This window comes from Gadus macrocephalus, chromosome 5 (assembly GCF_031168955.1).
Source record: "Gadus macrocephalus chromosome 5, ASM3116895v1".
NCBI classification, from domain to species: Eukaryota; Metazoa; Chordata; class Actinopteri; order Gadiformes; family Gadidae; genus Gadus; species Gadus macrocephalus.
The window spans coordinates 10,227,617-10,245,700 of NC_082386.1; the positions used below are offsets into that span (position 1 = coordinate 10,227,617).

Consider the following 18,084-nt stretch of genomic DNA (forward strand, 5'->3'; position numbering starts at 1 on the left):
GGTAATTGTAGTGACGCACAGAAATATCAAATACTTCTCTCCGGTTCCAACTAACACCGCAAATAGACCAGTCAAAATAAAGCCAGGATAAACAGCAGATTTTATGTAGTCATACATTGAGAGGCCACACCATGTCTGGAAGCAGATGAAACCTTTCTTTGACAATGAGTCTGTAAACGAAAGAATCATTCTAAATGCTCCAACCTTCATGGCCCTGATAAATAGGCCGCGGAATGTCTTGATGGTTCCAAACAGGTCCTCCAGAGAGAGCTGGCTGCTGTCCTCACACAAGTACAGGGCCAGCTCACACTTCCTCTTGTCAATCTCATAGAACTGTTCCTCTAGAGTTTGGCACGCCTCCAGGCTCTCCTAGTGTGAAGACATGAAAAATAGATCAAACTTGCAGGCACGAGTAAAGGTGCTGGACTCCTGTAGTTAAAAAAGAATGCCTTTTTGTTTGATGTCATATTAAGCCTGAGCAGCTGAGTTCTACTGACCTCTATTATTTTGGTGTACTGCTGCTTCACGTCGTCGATGGAGTCTGACACTTTCTTGGACGTTTCCTTCAGTCGCTTCACCAAGGCACTGGTTTCTGCCTGGGTCGAGTCCATGTTGACCCTGAATGGAGAAAGTGACCATAGGATTGACCTTGTGTCTTTTGCATAGAAAAAAAAAGTAAGTCAAAAGTAAAAAATGAATAACACAATGCGTTTTTTTTTTCATTACCCAGCTGCTTTCTCACAGATCTCAATATCATCTGGCAAGGCCAAAAGGTCTGGGTGGTTAAGCTCTGCTTCCTTCAAAATAAGCCATATAACATTTAGATGAGTTTGAGACTCCCAACACATCATGATTCAAAAAGAGCTGTTGCTCCATTAGACTTGTACCTCAAGGATATGATGAAGAAGTGTGATGCGACTCTTGTTAGCTTTGGTTTCGGTTAGCTTCAGGAGAGAGCTGATCTTGAATCCCTCTGCGTTTCCTGTGTGGCTTCCCTGAAAGCGTGTTCAAAGTGGTGTTAGATTTGGAACCAGCAGTTCAAATCCAAATCCAAAAAAAAGGCGTGTTGAATAGAAGGGAGCAGGCTGTGATGTGAGTGCTTACATAGTTGAGGAAGTTCCCCACATTGAGGATGAGCCTGCAGAAACTTGGCATGCGAGTGCTTTCACGAAGAGCTGAGGAGATATTCATATTGTAAACAATCAGGCATTTTTCATTCTCTTATTAGTCAAGAACAGATGATGAATTGAAATGTCATCTTTTGAGACCGATACAAAACATTGGCCGGTCTAACTGTAATAAGCAGCAGTATATTCAATTCTTGGAAAGTATGTGCACCACCACTAGAATATATGTTTACGCTGCAGAGAGAAGGTAAGAGAGAGAGAGTGCCGCCCTCTTACATTGGCAGGCATCCTCCACCAGCTTGGCCTTGGGTCTGAGCATGTCCAGAACAGAGGAGGTCTCCTCACACAGCAGCATACACTCAATCCTCAACTGGTAGCTGAACACAAGCAACGGCAATACGACTTCTCATTAAAAGCCATGGACATTTGCCTAGGTTAGGTGCTTCTGATCCATCAAAGCGATTATTTACCATGGAATGGCCATCAGTGAGGTGTAGAAACGATCCACATTTGCCAACTTGATCTTTTCTCCCTGGAAGGTCTTCAGGTTCTCGATCTAAATTCAGTGCAGAGCATGACTGTGGTTTTAGGTCTTTGATCAATTGATCATGGGATAACCATATACGATCATGTGCAGGCAGAAACAAACCTCATGCTTCTCAGGCAGCAGTTTCTTTAGCTGCTTCAACACCTCCACATCAAACTTGGTCCGGTCGCCCTTCTCAATCATGAGTGCAAAGTCCTCATTGGAGCTTGGTGAACAGAGGGGGCAGGAATATGGAGCACGGTTAGGTTGAACGGTAACTCATTACCAGTAGGACGCCAAAAAGGAAAACGCATCGCATCGCTCACCATTTGAATTGCTTGAGGAAAATGTTCAGATTCAGGTTTTTCTTTGGGTCAATGAAGGTAACCTGCGGGGGAGAAGGGAGGCGAAGGGCACGTTATTGATTATTCGGCGGGGCTAATTGGACGCGTTTGTCCTGCGTCGGGGCCCCTGCGTGTCGAGTGTTTGGCTGAGCGCACCTCTTTAGGCTCCTTCTTGACAGGAGCAGCTGTCCCCTTGTCTTTGTGCTCGGCCACCGGGAGACAGAACAGCTGCTCGATACTGCTGTAGTCCGGCTCGCGAGGAGCATCGTCCGTCTGCGCCGACGCCCACATCGACTGACCATCTGCGTGTGAGAGCAGAGGACCACCTGAGCGGGCTGCGCTCACATCCGGACCAACCACAAACAACACGGATACGGCCATGCTGTTGTTGTTTTGATACTATTCCGTGTCCATGTCGTTTGTGGGTTCACTATATTGGCGTGGCTCATTTTACGATATTAGCTCATATCCATTGGTTCTTTTTATAGATATCATATTAACGTTTTCCCTCACCAGTGACGGTGCGGAGCTTCTGCCAGTTGAGCTTCTTCATCCTCAGGGTGGGGAAGCGGCCCCCCTTGGATGAGGGGGCAGCGGCCGCTCCCAGGTTCAGGATGCAGGTAGCCACGATCCCGCCGGGGGGTGGGGGCGGCGGGGGGGGCATGCCGGGTAGGGCCGGTGGTGGTGGTGGTGGGGGTGGACCGATGCCACCTCCTGGTAGAGGAGGGGGAGGAGGAGGAGGAGGAGGTGCACCGGGGCCGGTGAAGCCTGGTAAGGGTGGAGGAGGCGGGGGTCCAGCCATCATACCTGGCAGTGGAGGAGGAGGAGGTGGAGGAGGAGGGGGGGGTGGAGGAGGATTCGTAAGTTGAGGGGGGCCCTGGTTTGCGCCAGGGGGCACACCGCCTCCCATAAATGGGGGCAGAGGTGGTGGTGGTGGTGGTGGTGGTGGTGTTGCGAAGCAAGGGGGCAACTGGGCAGTTGTAGGTCTTTTAGGGAGACTTGCTTCGTCGCCGTCGGCCACGTGGGTCTGGACAGCCTTGTCCACCTTCCGGACCGGCGGGCTGTCCACCTCATTATGACCCACGCTGCTCCGGCCCTTAGAGAACACCAGCCGCCGCATGATCTTCTCACACGACTCCATCTGAGCTGCAGTACAACATGAGATTGACGTATGACCACAGTCAATCAATGGATTCAAATCAACCATGCAATATTTACCCACTTTTATCCAAAGTTACTGACGGTGAGTTCAGACACAGTAAGGTAGGCGCGTCCTGCTTAAGGATGCCTACAAACAGGCTGTGGCTAAGGTAACATGTGCTGTGGACTCACAGTCTTGGGCCAGCAGAATGGCTCGGTTGGTGAGGCTCTCCAAGGCCTGCCAGAGATCACATCTCTCAGGCTCCAGCAGCAACAAGGTCTGGAGGATGGACAGGAGTTGGAGCGATGCTGGGGAGCTGCTTACCTGGACACACACACACACACACACACACACACACACACACACACACACACACACACACACACACACACACACACACACACACACACACACACACACACACACACACACACACACACAGTAAAAGTACAGATATCTTCCCAGAAAATTACTCTAAAATTCACCCAATAGAATACTTCTTGAGTAAAAGTCTGTACTTGAATATCAAAAGTAATTTTCTGATAATATATGTACTTAAGTATTGAAAGTGAAGGTTTAAGTAAATACATTGGTTCCAAAAATAAGAAAACAAGAATTGTTTCCCAGTTGAGATTTATTGAAATTTAAAAAAATATAAACTACAACATCAGGGTCTTTCCTCACCTGCTCTCCCCCGCTACCTCATAGTAACGACCCCGTTCTTACTTTTACTTGACATCATTTCATTTAATTTTTTTACTTTGATTACATTCAATGATGACGCGCACTAGCACGCGCACACGCACGCGCTCCGTGTGCAGGGACACAGTCGCAGAAAATGTATGTTTAGTAGCCTACATGCGCTAAAAAAAACCCGCAAAATATCATGCATAAAATTATCTTAAATTTATGTTGAACTTCACTTGAAATATACTGACATAACTTAAAGAACATAAACCGGAGAACTATGCGTCAACTGTCAACGCAAGTTTGACTCCAATCTCCTTACGACTGGCACGGAGGTTGATTGACAGGTCTGCTGGCCCTCCCTCGCCCCTAATTGCAATTGGACATGTGCCCATCTCCCACCCCTCAACGCTAACGTTATTGGGTCAAATCGATCAAATCCCAAAACTCTGCACTTGCCTTGAGTCTAAACCAAATTTGACTGTGGTTGGTTGAGAGCACTTGTCAATCAACGTTACCAAACTTAATTGGCCAAACCTGCTTATCCCACTTCCTACAACATGACATTTCTAATTTCTTCAGCTTTAATTGCGTTGCGAGTTACGAAGATGCAAAGGGAAAATGTATCGAAGTAAAAGTATACATTTTATTAAGGAAAAGTGGCGGAGGAAAAGTTAAAGTTGCTAGAAATGTAAATACTACGAAAAAACGACTTAAGTTCAGTAACGGAGTATTTCTACTTCGTAGCTGTACACCACTGGCTCTAATTCTGTGAATACATTTAAATGATAAAAACATTAGCGGAGCTCATGGGGTTCATTTTAATTTGCCTGGAGCTCAACACACCTTGTTGAAGAGGGTGGTGAAGACCTCCATGTGACTACTCATGTCAATACCGCCGTACACCCGGAGCATCTCCTCCTCATCCTCCGCCATGGCCTCCTCGAACGCTTCACATTGAATGGTCAAGTCTTCGTCCTCCTCGTCCCTGGAATAACATTAATTAATCAGAATGATAATCGCACACAATCAAACACAGTCTTACAGGCATCATGACAATACCAAGCGTTGAGTGTTTGAGGTGGATTTAGGACAATTGATGAACGGCTCACCTCAATTTAGGTAGTAAATCTAGCAACTGTAGCCCTGCAAAACAACAATAACAGTTAACAGCGTTCAGTGAAATAAAGTTGTTTTGTTCTAAAAAATACTCACTTTGTGACAGCAGTGTTATAGACATGTTGGCATCCATAGGATGGCACAGGTGTGCAATTACAAAGTAGGCGTGGCTTTACAATCACTCAAGTGGGAGAGGGCGTTTTAATGACTCAAATGACATCAGCATCTTGATTATGGTCAGATTTATTCACTTAGGATATGAAGTTATTCAGACAAAATACTAGTACATAAGTATTGTTTTATATTAGGAGGACCAATACTAAATTAAATAACCAGCGTTTGTTCTCAGTCAACATAATTATTAACAGGGCAACTGGTTACTTAGTATTTGCAACTTGGCAAATATCATGTGGGTTGAGTTAAGCTATTCACATCAAAGTCACTTCATATAGATTTAGAGTATTGCTACCTTTCTGTCAAATGATAAAGACTTATAGGTGCTGAAGATTTGAGAATTGTAACAACAAATAGTAGCTCTTAAATCGTACCTATAAAACCTTTAAATGTTGTTAATTATTTAAGCACTGTGGGATTTAACGAGGCGGAAGCCTTCATGTGTAATGAACTTGAGAATGAGGTTGTCAGTCTATTCTGGGACAGACCCATTGATGGAGATCTGTGTGGTGCACCTCTTGCTGATGGCCCATTTTCCTCCCCCTGTATTTCCATTTCCTTCCCCCCCCCCCCCCCCCCCCCCCCCCCGAGGACTCAACTGCACTCAACAGTCCAACACAACAGCGTGAATCTGCTTCTGATCCGAGCCCCTCGATTCCTGCGATAAATGGCAGAAACCCGGACGCTAAACATACCGATAAACTCCTTCCTCATCTTATCTCGCTGTCTGAGGTCCTCCGCCCCAAAGATGGTGGCGTTGATGACGCTGAGCAAGGTCACCATGTAGGGCACGTTGTCTGTGGCCAGCAGTTCGTTCATGATGACACTGAGCCGATACTGCTGGGTCTTCACACCCTGAAGGGGAAGGGGGAAGTGCTTTAGGCAATTGGCTCATACCGGGCATCTAGGATTTAGCGACGATGACATCACTACCATATGGTTATCACCATCAGATGGCATAATTTAGCCACATGCTTTTGTGTAATTTGAGGTAAAATCTGCTATGATGAAACATGGCAATACTTATATAATAATAATAATACAATACATTCAATATACAACACTAAACGACAGTACAATATGATTGCATCATAAAAAGAAATCTTGCTACATGCTAGTGTTGTCCCATAGAACAGCACTTACCTTGTAGTGGTCGAGGGCGTCCAACGCCAGGCGGTATCCATCTGAGGAGAACATACTGAGGGCGGCAAGTAGCTCAAACACCTGCTTCTTCACCATGATGTTGGACGTGTCCAGCGCTGCAGAAACAACCACGTAAACATCCCCGTAAGCAAGGGTTTTTCTATTTTTTAAGACTTGTGAAGACATCACATCTTAGACTGTCCCCCTGAGCTGTTGACATGAAGTGGCGGGTGAAATCCAATATCTGACTGATAGTGATCTTGAAATTTGCAACTCAAAAACGCATTTGAATATATAGTTATCCCTCAAGAGTTATAAAGGTTGTTAAATAAACATTATCATAATTTATGTTGAGTATATATATATATATATATATATATATACTCAACTTATTATTCAAATGTTCAAGTATATATATATATAATTACTTGAAAATGGGAATAATAAGTTATAATATTTAAACAAATGCCCAATTTTATTTAGAAATTTTTTGTTATATTGTAACTGTACAGAGTAAATAACATGTTTACCTTTCTCTTATCGAAAACATTGGTGCCAATTGTCCGACCATTTATTTTACTCAATGATGAATTTAAATTGGTTATATGTACAGTAGTATGTATGTGTTTTGGAGCTAAAATGAAAACAATGTTTCAAGGAGTTCAAATGAAAACAATATTTTATGGAGTTTAAATGAAAACAATGTTTTAAGGAGTTTAAATGAAAACAACTCTGGTTGTCAGTCAGCGCAGATGGATGCCAATCGGCCCCACCTTGGGACAGCTTGCGTATGTAGCCCTCGTTCTCCACGATGAAGTGGATCCCCGCCGAGGAGTTCATCACCGCCCGCACGCAGCTGACGCAGGTGAGCTGCAGGAGGGCGTCGGCGATGCGCGAGCAGCCCCGCCCCGACAGCCGGTCCAGGGCCTCCAGCAGCAGGTCGAGGCCGCTGAGCTCCAGGAACTGCACCATCCACGCCTGGTCGCTGCCCTCCAGCCGGCGCCTCAGCCCAGAGTAGTTGACCACGGTGGGCACCTGCAGCAGCCGGATGCACAGCTCCGGGTCGGCGCTCTCCAGGTTGGCCTCGGGCGGGGGGTCTGAGTCCTGGGAGGAGCCCAGGCGGCCCCTGACCGCCAGCCACTTCTTCTGCACCTCTGACGACTCTGTCATGGCGGCTGGGAGCTAACGCTGGCCAACTGAAACAAAGTAACACACACACACACACACACACACACACACACACACACACACACACACACACACACGCACACACACACACACACACACACACACACACACACACACACACACACACACACACACACACACACACACACACACTTTAACACACACGTGTGTTTGGCTTGTATTTGGCCTTGATAGATTAGGGATTCTTCTTAATTTCCTGCGGAAAAGCATGCTTTTCCAGTTGATAGATGATATTTTTGTTCTGAACCAGGAACACAATCGCGACCAGAGGAAGCAGACAACAAAATAACAAACCTCTATCAGAGGAAAACAGAATAGGGAACGATTGCGCTGCACTTTGTGCATTTATGTCAGCAGTCCCGTCAGTGGCAATCATCCAACGTAATCCCTTCCTCAAAGGAAGTAACCCCTCTGTCCGCTCACCACACCCGACACACAGCAAACAATGTCCAATCGGTGATGGTACTGAGAATAAACATCTTTAACTACTATTTTCACTGTTGATTAATCATATAGGTCATAATGGCTCACCCCCATCTTTAGTTACCAGACACAGACTCTAAACTAAGTGATGCCCTGCATTTATTTGTTAAAGACAAGGTATTTATTTTCACATCCGGAACAGAGACAAGCAACTACATATTTGCATTCATAAAACCATAAAATGTATTTTCTATTCATATATTCCATCTATAGTTTCAGCAACACAGGGAACAAACTAAAACTTAGGTTTTATAGTCATTTTAAAGTCCCCATTCCACGCTGATGACAGGAGCTTGCTAAATAAACAGGAAAGTCACTGAACATACCTAGCATTGTTGCATAACAGTACACTCCGGACGCCATGTATCGCTGTATCCACCCACACAGCTTGGCTCAACCCTCTACTGCACAAAGTAAACTTGAAAAAAATGAAATAATAGAAGATGATCAAATAATCGAAAAAAAACCTTCTGCCAGACACTGGACCAAACTCTTCCTCAGACACGGACTGTGTAACCGCGACCAATGTGACTCATCCTACTGGCTTCTTGTGTTTGTCTTATGGGCTGTATGCTTGGCAGGGCTCAGCAGGTGTTGGATGAGCATCCTAAACAAACCACAGAGGGTCCGTCCCTGGAAACACAGCGGCCTGGACTTTCTCACTCCATCCCTGGTGGCCTCAGCCCAGTTATACACGGAGCTAGCTGTCAATTATTGTTTTATAAAAGCTTCTGTGCTGGCTTTATATCCAGAGCTGCATCTTGTAGCATAAACCACAGGTGCAATAAGAATAATTCAGGGGGAAAACATGGCTTCTAACACACATTAAAAAGAAGAGACACTTGTGGACTGTCAAACTTATTAGATTCTCATTTGTTCGTGTTGTCTCTTTTCCTGACTCGGTCAGGGCAAGCTTTTGTCAGATTCAGCTGCAGGCGACAGTGCTTTGCTCGTCTCCTGCTGGCACCATGAGAGTGTTACCGTGGCAGCAAACAAGCGCACAATGGCCTTTTTACAATAGCTTTCTAAAGACAGTGCTTCAAAGAACTCAATCCCCACCAAAGGGGGATGGAATACGCCCTGTGTCTGTTAGTGCCTCCAGTTCAGAGCCTTACAGAGGCCTTCCCCAAGAAACACCATTTGACTCAGAAATATTTTATAACTTTAATGTTAAAAAATGCTGAAGCCATTCTTAGGTTCACTCGAGGACATGAGTGAATCATCTGTTCCCTGATTCCCAAACACTGAAATTGCTGCAGCACTGGTAAACCATGTGATTGCATAATAATGCCAATGTATTGGTCTTCTTTTTCTTTGGAAAGCAGAAGTTTCTAGTTCCAGACAATTCATATTGCTACAGGAAGGAAAGGTCTTTCCTTGGACAGGAAATACCACCTTAGGTACACAGCTGAAGAAGAGAACCATGCGTTGCTTTTATTAAATGTAACTTATTATTTCAACTGCTGCAGTTTGTTCATCAAATGCTTTGTAAAACAGGTAAAACATATCGATATATTATGATGTTTAAAAAATTCCCTAATTAATCACTTGCTTGAGATGACTGGCTTGGTCTAAAGATAGCGTGGACATTCACCCACTCAGTCCATTTTGAGAGCTGCTAACCTATTTAGCTGTGTACTTTGGCAGCAATGCTTTCTGTGTGGAATACCAAAGCTTGTGTACATAGAAAGAAAAACAACTGGGATCAGTTACAACCAAATAACCTGTACATAATCAAACAGAAAGAAAAATATAGAAAAAAATCCGATCAAAGATCATTGGAAAAACAAACTCCAACTCCAAAAGTTCATTAAATAATGACTGCACAAATGTTTTCCTTTCTCTGGAATGCAAAATTCCCATTTTCCACAGGGTACTGGACAAAGGCAGGAACGAAAATAGACTAAACTTTTGGTTAGCGTTCTGAAAAACGGATTTACTTATTACAACCAGATTGATGCAGCGCTCTACTTGATGATTAGAATACACCTATTGTCGAAGCCTACAAGTAAATGGAGCCAACATCTAGCCAACTCATTTTTTTGTCTCATGTTGTCGTCTATCCTTTGATGAGTTCCAACACATTCAGAAAGCCTCCTACCACCGACATTAAATGCTGTTAGAGCGACTGCTGTCTATTTCGTTCAGTCGAGACATATCTGTATCAAATCTATGTGTGTAAAGTGATGAAAACCGCATGAATCCTTCGCATGAATCACATTCAATGAATAATTGACATTTTCTTGTAATAGGGAGAGATGGTTATCCAACGGTTCTAGCTGGTCAGTTGCACGGATATATTCAAGCAGGCTACAAAAAGACACAAAAACAGCGAACAGGCTCAGTCTCTTACGTTCCTATTTCCGCACGTAGGCGAAAATAACGGGACTGCTCCGTATAAATAGATCACATATGACGAGGAAGAAGAACGCTGATCAACTGAAAAAACGACCATCACATCTGCTCACCTGACCCGTTAGTCCATGGAAAAAAGGAGGACAGTCGCGGTGCTGTTTTAGGTTTACATTGATGGATTTTCACTGTTCACTGTGCATCTCCTGCTGCCACATCCACATCCTGCAGGAAAAACAAACCCAGTGGTATGCGGTGCGCCCCTGCTCAAACGCGCTCCTGCGATGCATGCACATGTGCGACGCGGAGAAGAAAAAAAACAGCGAGCACCACTGGAACGCCCACCACACGCCTCGCATCTCAGCTGCTGGACGAAACCAGTAGGCAGACTGGGAGACAAACTGTCGCTATAGTGATGTGGTGGTGTGTGGTGTAGGTGTTGATGGTTGGCTCTACCGAGGTGTGCTGGAAGAACACCTCCTGAAATACGATGGGGACTGTTGAGTTAATTTGGCTTTATGGAAATGGATTCAACAATTGCTCGGTCTATACTTTAGACCGACTGCTATATGTCCTGAGATATTTGTTTGTCAGAGATGAAGGTCATACCTCGGACTACCAGCCTAATAATTAGGCCTACTTGTCCAAAACAAGGTTAATTGCTTTAAAGTTGAAGAAAACCGATGATAGATTGAGATAGGCTATTACACTGGAACAATACAAATTAATACAGGCAGCTATTATTGTTATATAATTTAGGTTTATGTTTGGTCTATGCAATTCGCATACAATTAGCTTACTTATTGATTGGGGGGCATGTATACAATAACAATGATGTATTCGATAAAAATTTATTATGGTTGTATGCCAGTGTTAATTCAGGCATGAAATTTAGCTCACGTATACAGTGTACATATGCGATTGCAAACACGTTAGGCTTCAAACAATCAATCCATTTCTAAATTAATAACAAAATCAATACTGTATTATACATTAATGACATGTCATTAATATTGGAATATTGGGATTGACAGAGGGAGAGGGAGTGGTAATGTCAACTTTACTGTATCCTTCTCTTCCAGCTCTAATAGGCTAGATGCTGCCTGCTAATCAATTCCACTGAGACTGCAAGATCCTATGTGCAAGGCTCCATAGAAACAGGAGTTAAACAGTGAGCAATTTTCCCCCCAGGTCTCTCACTTCTGTGTCCGGAAACTTTTTTTTGCGATCGGGGACTCATGAATACAATCAACCCTTTGGCAGTTCCAACCCTCTTTCAACATTTACTCTTGTTTATCTATCCAGCAACATCCGTAAAAACAGCACTTCAGAAAACTTCTCAATTATAACCAGAAGTGTATCCAGTAGGCCTCCATTGGCAGCAGTTAATTTTATCTACATATATTATATAATATGTAGTACGGGAATAATCAGTTATAATATTTATACAAATTTGTCATGTTTAATTAGACGATCGTCAGAAATCCATCAACAGGGTGCGGTGTAGCAGCGCGTCTAAAGCAAAATAAAACGTCATTTCCCACAAGCCATTGCGATGTACTTCCTGGTTGAAAGAAGATGAACTCAATCGTCATACTCATGCTGCCGGATAATAACAGAGGCTGTATTTAGTTAGCTAACCGGCGGGGTTGCGGTTCTACTATTAAAAAATACCAAAACTGTGTCAGTATTAGAAATAAAATGTCTGGAAAAGCAAAGGATCTTCTGCAGATGGACCTGTATGGTCTGCTCGGCATTGATGGCACTGCTACACCGAAAGAGGTGTGTTTACTCCCGGGGTTATTCATGCAAACGTTCTGGGTATTTAATGCATATATTTATCAAATGGATAAATGATATAAGCGCTCGTTTGAACTGTCATAATAGTGTGATATTGGTTTTATCCGGGGGCTTATACGAGAGGTCTGTAAACCGAAGGCTTGCTATGTGTCTAACATTACTAACGTTACATGCCTGGCTAGCTGTGCATGTCCTAGCTCACAAAATGACTTGACGAATTGAGCTTTAGATTATTATTATTACTACTACATTATTTGCCATGATCACAACGGTTTAAAAAGTATAGAGAGTAGTGGGCCAAATTAATTGCTTGGCGGGAGTAGAGCCTGAAATTATATTTAACATCTGTAATTCAGTAAATGTCCACCAGATGGAGTACTTGTCCCTCCCTAAAACAGAAACACAAACGTTTCGCTCGCTCAGGAGGATGAATTCAGTCAAGCAATACAGATGAGCGGCTTGTCGATGACAACGTTTAAAAAAAGCAATACATAGGACAGCCACAGATGTAGTAATGCTTGCTTTGTATGATATATGGTGTAACAATTTGACTGTGTGGAAAACTTGAATGCCCAAGCTCATGCAAATAGTCAAGACAAAAATAATATGGCTTTGGTGTGTACAGATTCCAACATTACTGGGTAAAGATTATATGCACTTCCTTGTGTCATCATCCCAGCCCAGTCATCCACAGAGCTGACCGCAATGTAAATCTTCATAAGCCCTCAAGTGGAAAATATACGCCACCGCATATTACATAGACAACAAGCATGACAGCGTGGAGACAAATGGGCACAGATAACTCAGAGCTGGTACATGATAAGGGGTTGCAAGCCCTAAGAAAACAACCGCTATGTAATCCTGCAAGAACTAGAACACACTGTACACCAGTTAATAGCACAAAATGGCCATTTGTTCAGTACACCACCACCTTAGACTACTCCGCTCCCCAGAATCCTCAAGCCATGAGGGAAATTAGAATTACTGCCAAAACGAGAGGAAGAAGTTAATTTCCTAATTGGGTTTCAAAGTCCTACCCGTCCCAGTGGATTAAAGGAAGTTAGCGGTTGTGGCTTTGGCACAAACGGGTCTCCCAAATGTACAAGGAGTCCTGTGAGGTCCCCCTGATGGGGGGGCGAGATAAGCATGTTTTTTTTGTATGTATTTAGTACAGTAGTGACTGGAAGTCCCCCAAAGCAATTAAATATACGAAGACAGATGACATCAGATGAGTTCGTTAGCCCCGGTGGTCTGGCCCTGTTGGTGCACAGCCGCCATCAGGCAAGTTGTTGATCACACGGAGGGAGGAAGGGGCCGCTTATGTGGGCTCAGCCGCAGCTTGTAAAACGTTGCCCTGATGCAGCGGATTCACCTACTGCTGCTGCTCTTCCTCCTGGTTCCGTTTAACGTGTCTCGCCTGTTGTCGCTACGCTATTCACCTTATCCGTCGTCGCTCGGTTTCTTGACGGACGGGGGAACGGCCCAGTGGAACATTCTGGATGGGAACTGGGGAACCTAAAAAAAATAAAAATAATTGGATACATGGAGTGAACCGCAGTGATTTGGGTGTGCTATCGTTGTGTTGCTAATGGGGGGCCTTTCTTGATCCGAGTCCAACAGCCATCTAGAGAGTCATGCCTATACTTATCGGCACAGCTTAAGTAATTAGCCTAATAGCTAGAGTGGGCCTTTTTTTTCCTACCACAGATTCTGTGTTAAACCACTCCAAAAAATGCAAACCATATTTCATGTGGTTTAATAGTTTTCTTGAAATAGAAGCGATGCAGTATAGATGATGTTATGTTTGTCATGGAATGCTTTTAATGGGTGCACTTCTGAATGGCAGGTAGTCACACTCGCCATATGGAAAGTATTTTTCTGCGCAACTTGGTCGATTTGAGACGAAAATCCACCTTTTGAGAGGTGTGTGTGTGTGTGTGTGTTTTATCCTTTCAACTCCACCATTACACTACCATTCAATCTTGTAGCGTTTGAACCTCAAAGACTAGAATATGTGATGATCAGTGACACACCCGATAACGTCCTCACCCTTGCTCTTCCTCTGTCTTGTCCTCCCTCCCTGCTGGCTCTACCCCAGCCCTACCCTGTTGTGCATGGTTTTGTTTTTCCTCAACCTGATAATGCCATGTAAAAAAGCTGCAGACTATAATTAGTAAGGATGTGCCCATGGCCGGGCTGGCAGCTAATCAGCCACACAGCGTGGGGAGAGGGGGGGGCTAGCTGGCGGGGCCAAGCCTCTGCTGCACCGGGCCCAGTTTGTCCGCTGTAATAGGCACCAAGGGCTGGCGTAATGCGGACAACATGTGGGCACGCCGCTACCACTGCGGCCTCGCCGAGGAGGCAGTGGGGCGGCGTGGGGAGGGCCTGCTCCACCGGGCACCAGCCATTAGGCTACTGTTTGGTCTGCTCCACGTTTTGGCCGCAGTAATTATCTCCTTGATTTCTCGGCTCCTCCTCTTTCAAGTCAGAGCGGGGGCGAGATTAGACTTCCTCTTGTCATAAGGTTGGCCTCGTTGGCCGGGGCCGGCTGGGCTTTAGTTTAGCGCTGATGGTCATGTCTTCAAAAGGGTACTCTGATGATTGATTCAAGAGGCGATCGGAGAGGGTCAGGCTGGGCTAAACGAAGATAAGTGCCACGGTTATTATTGGCCGTGATCGGGTGGCCTGTAGGGAGAGGCCATTTGATCTGAGAGCTCCCATTATCCACTAACCCCATGAACAAAACCAGCCCGCCTGGGACACTTTGGTAGACCCAGAGAGTTCCAGCATCAATAGGGAGCCTGCGTGGCGCGGCGTTGATGGGAGCTATCATGTCTTATTAAAGTAAACTACACTGTAGCAGCGGTACTTATTTCGCTATTACTAGTCGTAGACAGACGGTTAAGAAAAAAGACGAGGGCCGCAAAAGAAGAACTGTAGTATTTTGTTTCAACCTACCCCGTCCACGGCCAATCGGTGTCAATCAAAGGTATGCTTTGGTGTGGCGGCTCCGGCAGGAACGGGTCTGATGCCAGGGCTTTTGTTGACACCGCCATGTGCGGCGCAGACAGATGGATGGCATCGAGCAGATTAAGGGAGGGCTGAACGGCGTGATGTAAGGTCTTCTCCAACTGGCCAGCAGTACCTTTGCGTCACTCAAAGCTGTCGAGGAACACAGGCTTGAAACATGATTGGCTAGCTGTCTGAAGACCAGAGCCGCGGTACCGAGATATAGATGAGGAGACAGACATAGGGGCTAAAATAGAGAAGGTGTCATATATGTCCTGAAAGAATTGTTGGCTTGTGCTAAAATATCAATTGAGCTAAAATGTCCCTATTATCGAATTAAACAAATTGCCGAACTGAATGGCCAGTATATTTCTTTTTATTTTATTTTATAAATTCAGCTGTAATACCCAGTATTTCAGCACACAGTGAAGCAATCAGCAGGACTGTTGGATATTTAATGGCACCATCCATCTCCATTATTAATTTATCTATATATATATATATGTGTGTATACGTATATGTTGTCTATGTATGCATATGTGTGTGTGTTTATGAGTAGCTTGTGTAAGACTTCATCTAAGTTAAACAAGAGAAGAAGATGGGCTTGGGCTATCACATTATGATCAAAGCATTCACATACACAGTGGACATTAGACAATGGAGAGCACCTAGACATTGTCTGGAGATGTATTGGCGTGGATGACCGTCTTAGACACGCTACCACGCTCCGTCTCCTTGTCTTTTGGAATGCACTGCAGAGATTGAATCTCTCACAGGGATACACACAAAAATATACACAAAAAGACACACTGCGCACTCTGTCTTATCCCCAGGACTATAGCATTTGAAGCAAATGTTTCCCATATATATCAGCAGAGGAGCGGGGGCCAAGTATTTACTGGCGGGAGATTGATTGATTTATGCTGAGCTGAGGGGGGTACATCAGGGGGGGCCTCCTGGGCTGGGGGGACGCGTGAGTAGTGAGGGGCTGGGGGTTTGTGGAAGCATGCAGAACGCTGGCGCGGCCAGCCAGGGATGTGGTAAGTGTGCGTGAGAGTGTAAAGGCCATCTGTGTGTAGTGTGTGTGTGTGTGTGTGTGTGTGTGTGTGTGTGTGTGTGCACATGGGTCGGTGTACCCGATTTGTGCGGAGCAGAGCCCCCCCCCCCCCCCCCCCCATCCTGGGCTTCTACGTGCATGTTCTTTCTCCTTAAGAGGAGAAGATATCTAATGAAAACCACCTTGTCATTAACTGTTCTCTGAACCCAAGAATGGTGAACATTTCACACCGTGAAAAAAGAGGGTAGAATCAGCATAATCAGCTCTGACTCAAACTTTGCATGACATTACAATGGTCCAAAAATGTTCTCCAATTCCAACGTGGTGTGCCAGTGTTTCTCCCACAGCAAAAAAGGTTTTGGCCCAAAGCCTAAGATATGAATGGCCACCTTCCAGACGTGTGACGGACAGTGGCGGAGCGTTTAAATGTGTGTTATTATAACCTTCGGGGTTGGGGCTATTTTGGTTTTTCCTAAATTGGAATTAGGACTGAATAATAGTTTTTCTTGTTGCTGCATACTCGAGGTACAATCTAGCGCGCCGGCCCAAAGTGGCCCTATAAATCTTGTGGAGATGTCTGTGGCTTTGTGATTGTGCAAGACGCTTCGCCAGAGTGGTTAGGTTCCATTAGCAACGTGTCCAGGAGACGCAAACCAGGGCACGCAGGCTCAGGTGTCGATTCAATTCAACGCCACCGCTAAATGAACACCACATTTTGCCTTCGGTTCTTGCATATCAAACCTTTTTTCACAGGTTTCATATTTTTTGTTGTTGCACATTTCTCTTATGGGTCCATCAATTTGACATTATTATTTTCTCGGCCAAGGACAGCATGATGAAGAATAATCAGGGCTTGAGGCCAGGGATTTCTAAGGCTCCAGCCCTGGGAGACTGACACCTGTGTCTGGACTGTCAGTCAGCGTTTCCTGCCTCCGCACTAACTGACTGCTGCTGTGTTCTTCTGTCTGACAGATAAAGAAAGCGTATCGACAGAAAGCGCTGACATGCCATCCCGACAAGAACCCGGACAACCCGAAAGCAGGTAAATATAGTGATGGTCGTGGTCCTCACAACATGTATTCACAATGTCTGCTTTCATAACCTTGCTGCCTGGCGTAAAGGACGATCTTCAAGGGAGAGGGACGATGGGAGGCCAGTGTCTGTCCTCAACCACTTGTTGCCAAAAACTAAATAAGAGCTCTATCGCACACCCGTTAAACCCAACGTTATCAGTTTTTAATGTGCTTTGTATGATAAAGAATGATTTTTGTTTCAAACCCTTCACACACTCACATACGTTGACATGGCTGCATTTAGGCCTACACCCCCCCCCCCCCAACCTTTTATCCATCACTAGCACTTGACAAATCAGCTGATTAGGACACGCCGGAACATGTCAGACTCCTAATTTGCTCCGCTCATCCCATGTCTCTCTTTACACCTGGTGACCTATTATGCCACCAGGTGTGAGTGTGATTAGCGGCAACAAGCTGTTTGCCTCTTCTGACATCCCTAGTGGGCGTGTCCACCTAGATGTGTGCTGGATAGATCAGTCTGCCAGCCTACCCAGTGTACTGCAGCTAATGTTGCTCATCTATCCGTCATACATCTAGGTGGACAAGCCCACTTGTGATGTCAGGCAGATGATCAAAAACGTCTTATAATGGCTAACCACACTCACACCTGGTGGTAGGATATCACCTTTAACATCTCCGAGCACCAACGTCTCCCTAGCCATCTCCCGGCCGTCCCGACTCCATACCTTCCCTCCTCTGGCTCTGGGAGTCTCCCCCGGAGCTCTCTGTTGCCAGCCAGCATGTCAACAATTATACCAGGACGTTTAAATGACGCATCTTGGGAAAAGGACTAGAAGGTTCTTTCTTTGTTGGGGGGGAGGGGGGGGTACCTTGGAC

The 18,084-nt window shown here is 45.1% G+C and overlaps 3 protein-coding genes across 3 annotated transcripts in view; 1 reads left to right on the forward strand and 2 right to left on the reverse strand.

The window, feature by feature from the left end:
• Positions 1-18,084, reverse strand: part of LOC132457819 (inverted formin-2-like) — a 31,645-nt gene that overhangs the window by 2,591 nt on the left and 10,970 nt on the right. Inside the window, exons 2-6 of the mRNA XM_060052169.1 lie at positions 1,105-1,175; positions 888-995; positions 727-797; positions 498-618; positions 205-369 (exon numbers count right to left, since the gene is read on the reverse strand). Coding sequence (XP_059908152.1) covers positions 205-369; positions 498-618; positions 727-797; positions 888-995; positions 1,105-1,155 — 516 coding nt within the window. The 5' untranslated portion in view covers positions 1,156-1,175. The remainder of the gene's footprint in view (positions 1-204; positions 370-497; positions 619-726; positions 798-887; positions 996-1,104; positions 1,176-18,084) is intronic.
• On the reverse strand, positions 4,934-10,681 carry inf2 (inverted formin 2). The gene is made up of 5 exons (XM_060052172.1): positions 10,422-10,681; positions 7,035-7,457; positions 6,262-6,377; positions 5,814-5,973; positions 4,934-4,971 (listed from the first exon to the last, which is right to left on the reverse strand). Exons 2-5 carry the CDS (start codon positions 7,429-7,431, stop codon positions 4,934-4,936), a joined length of 711 nt encoding a protein of 236 aa, XP_059908155.1. The 5' UTR covers positions 7,432-7,457; positions 10,422-10,681.
• Positions 11,865-18,084, forward strand: part of dnajc17 (DnaJ (Hsp40) homolog, subfamily C, member 17) — a 31,646-nt gene continuing 25,426 nt past the window's right edge. Inside the window, exons 1-2 of the mRNA XM_060052171.1 lie at positions 11,865-12,087; positions 17,144-17,213. Coding sequence (XP_059908154.1) covers positions 12,007-12,087; positions 17,144-17,213 — 151 coding nt within the window. The 5' untranslated portion in view covers positions 11,865-12,006. The remainder of the gene's footprint in view (positions 12,088-17,143; positions 17,214-18,084) is intronic.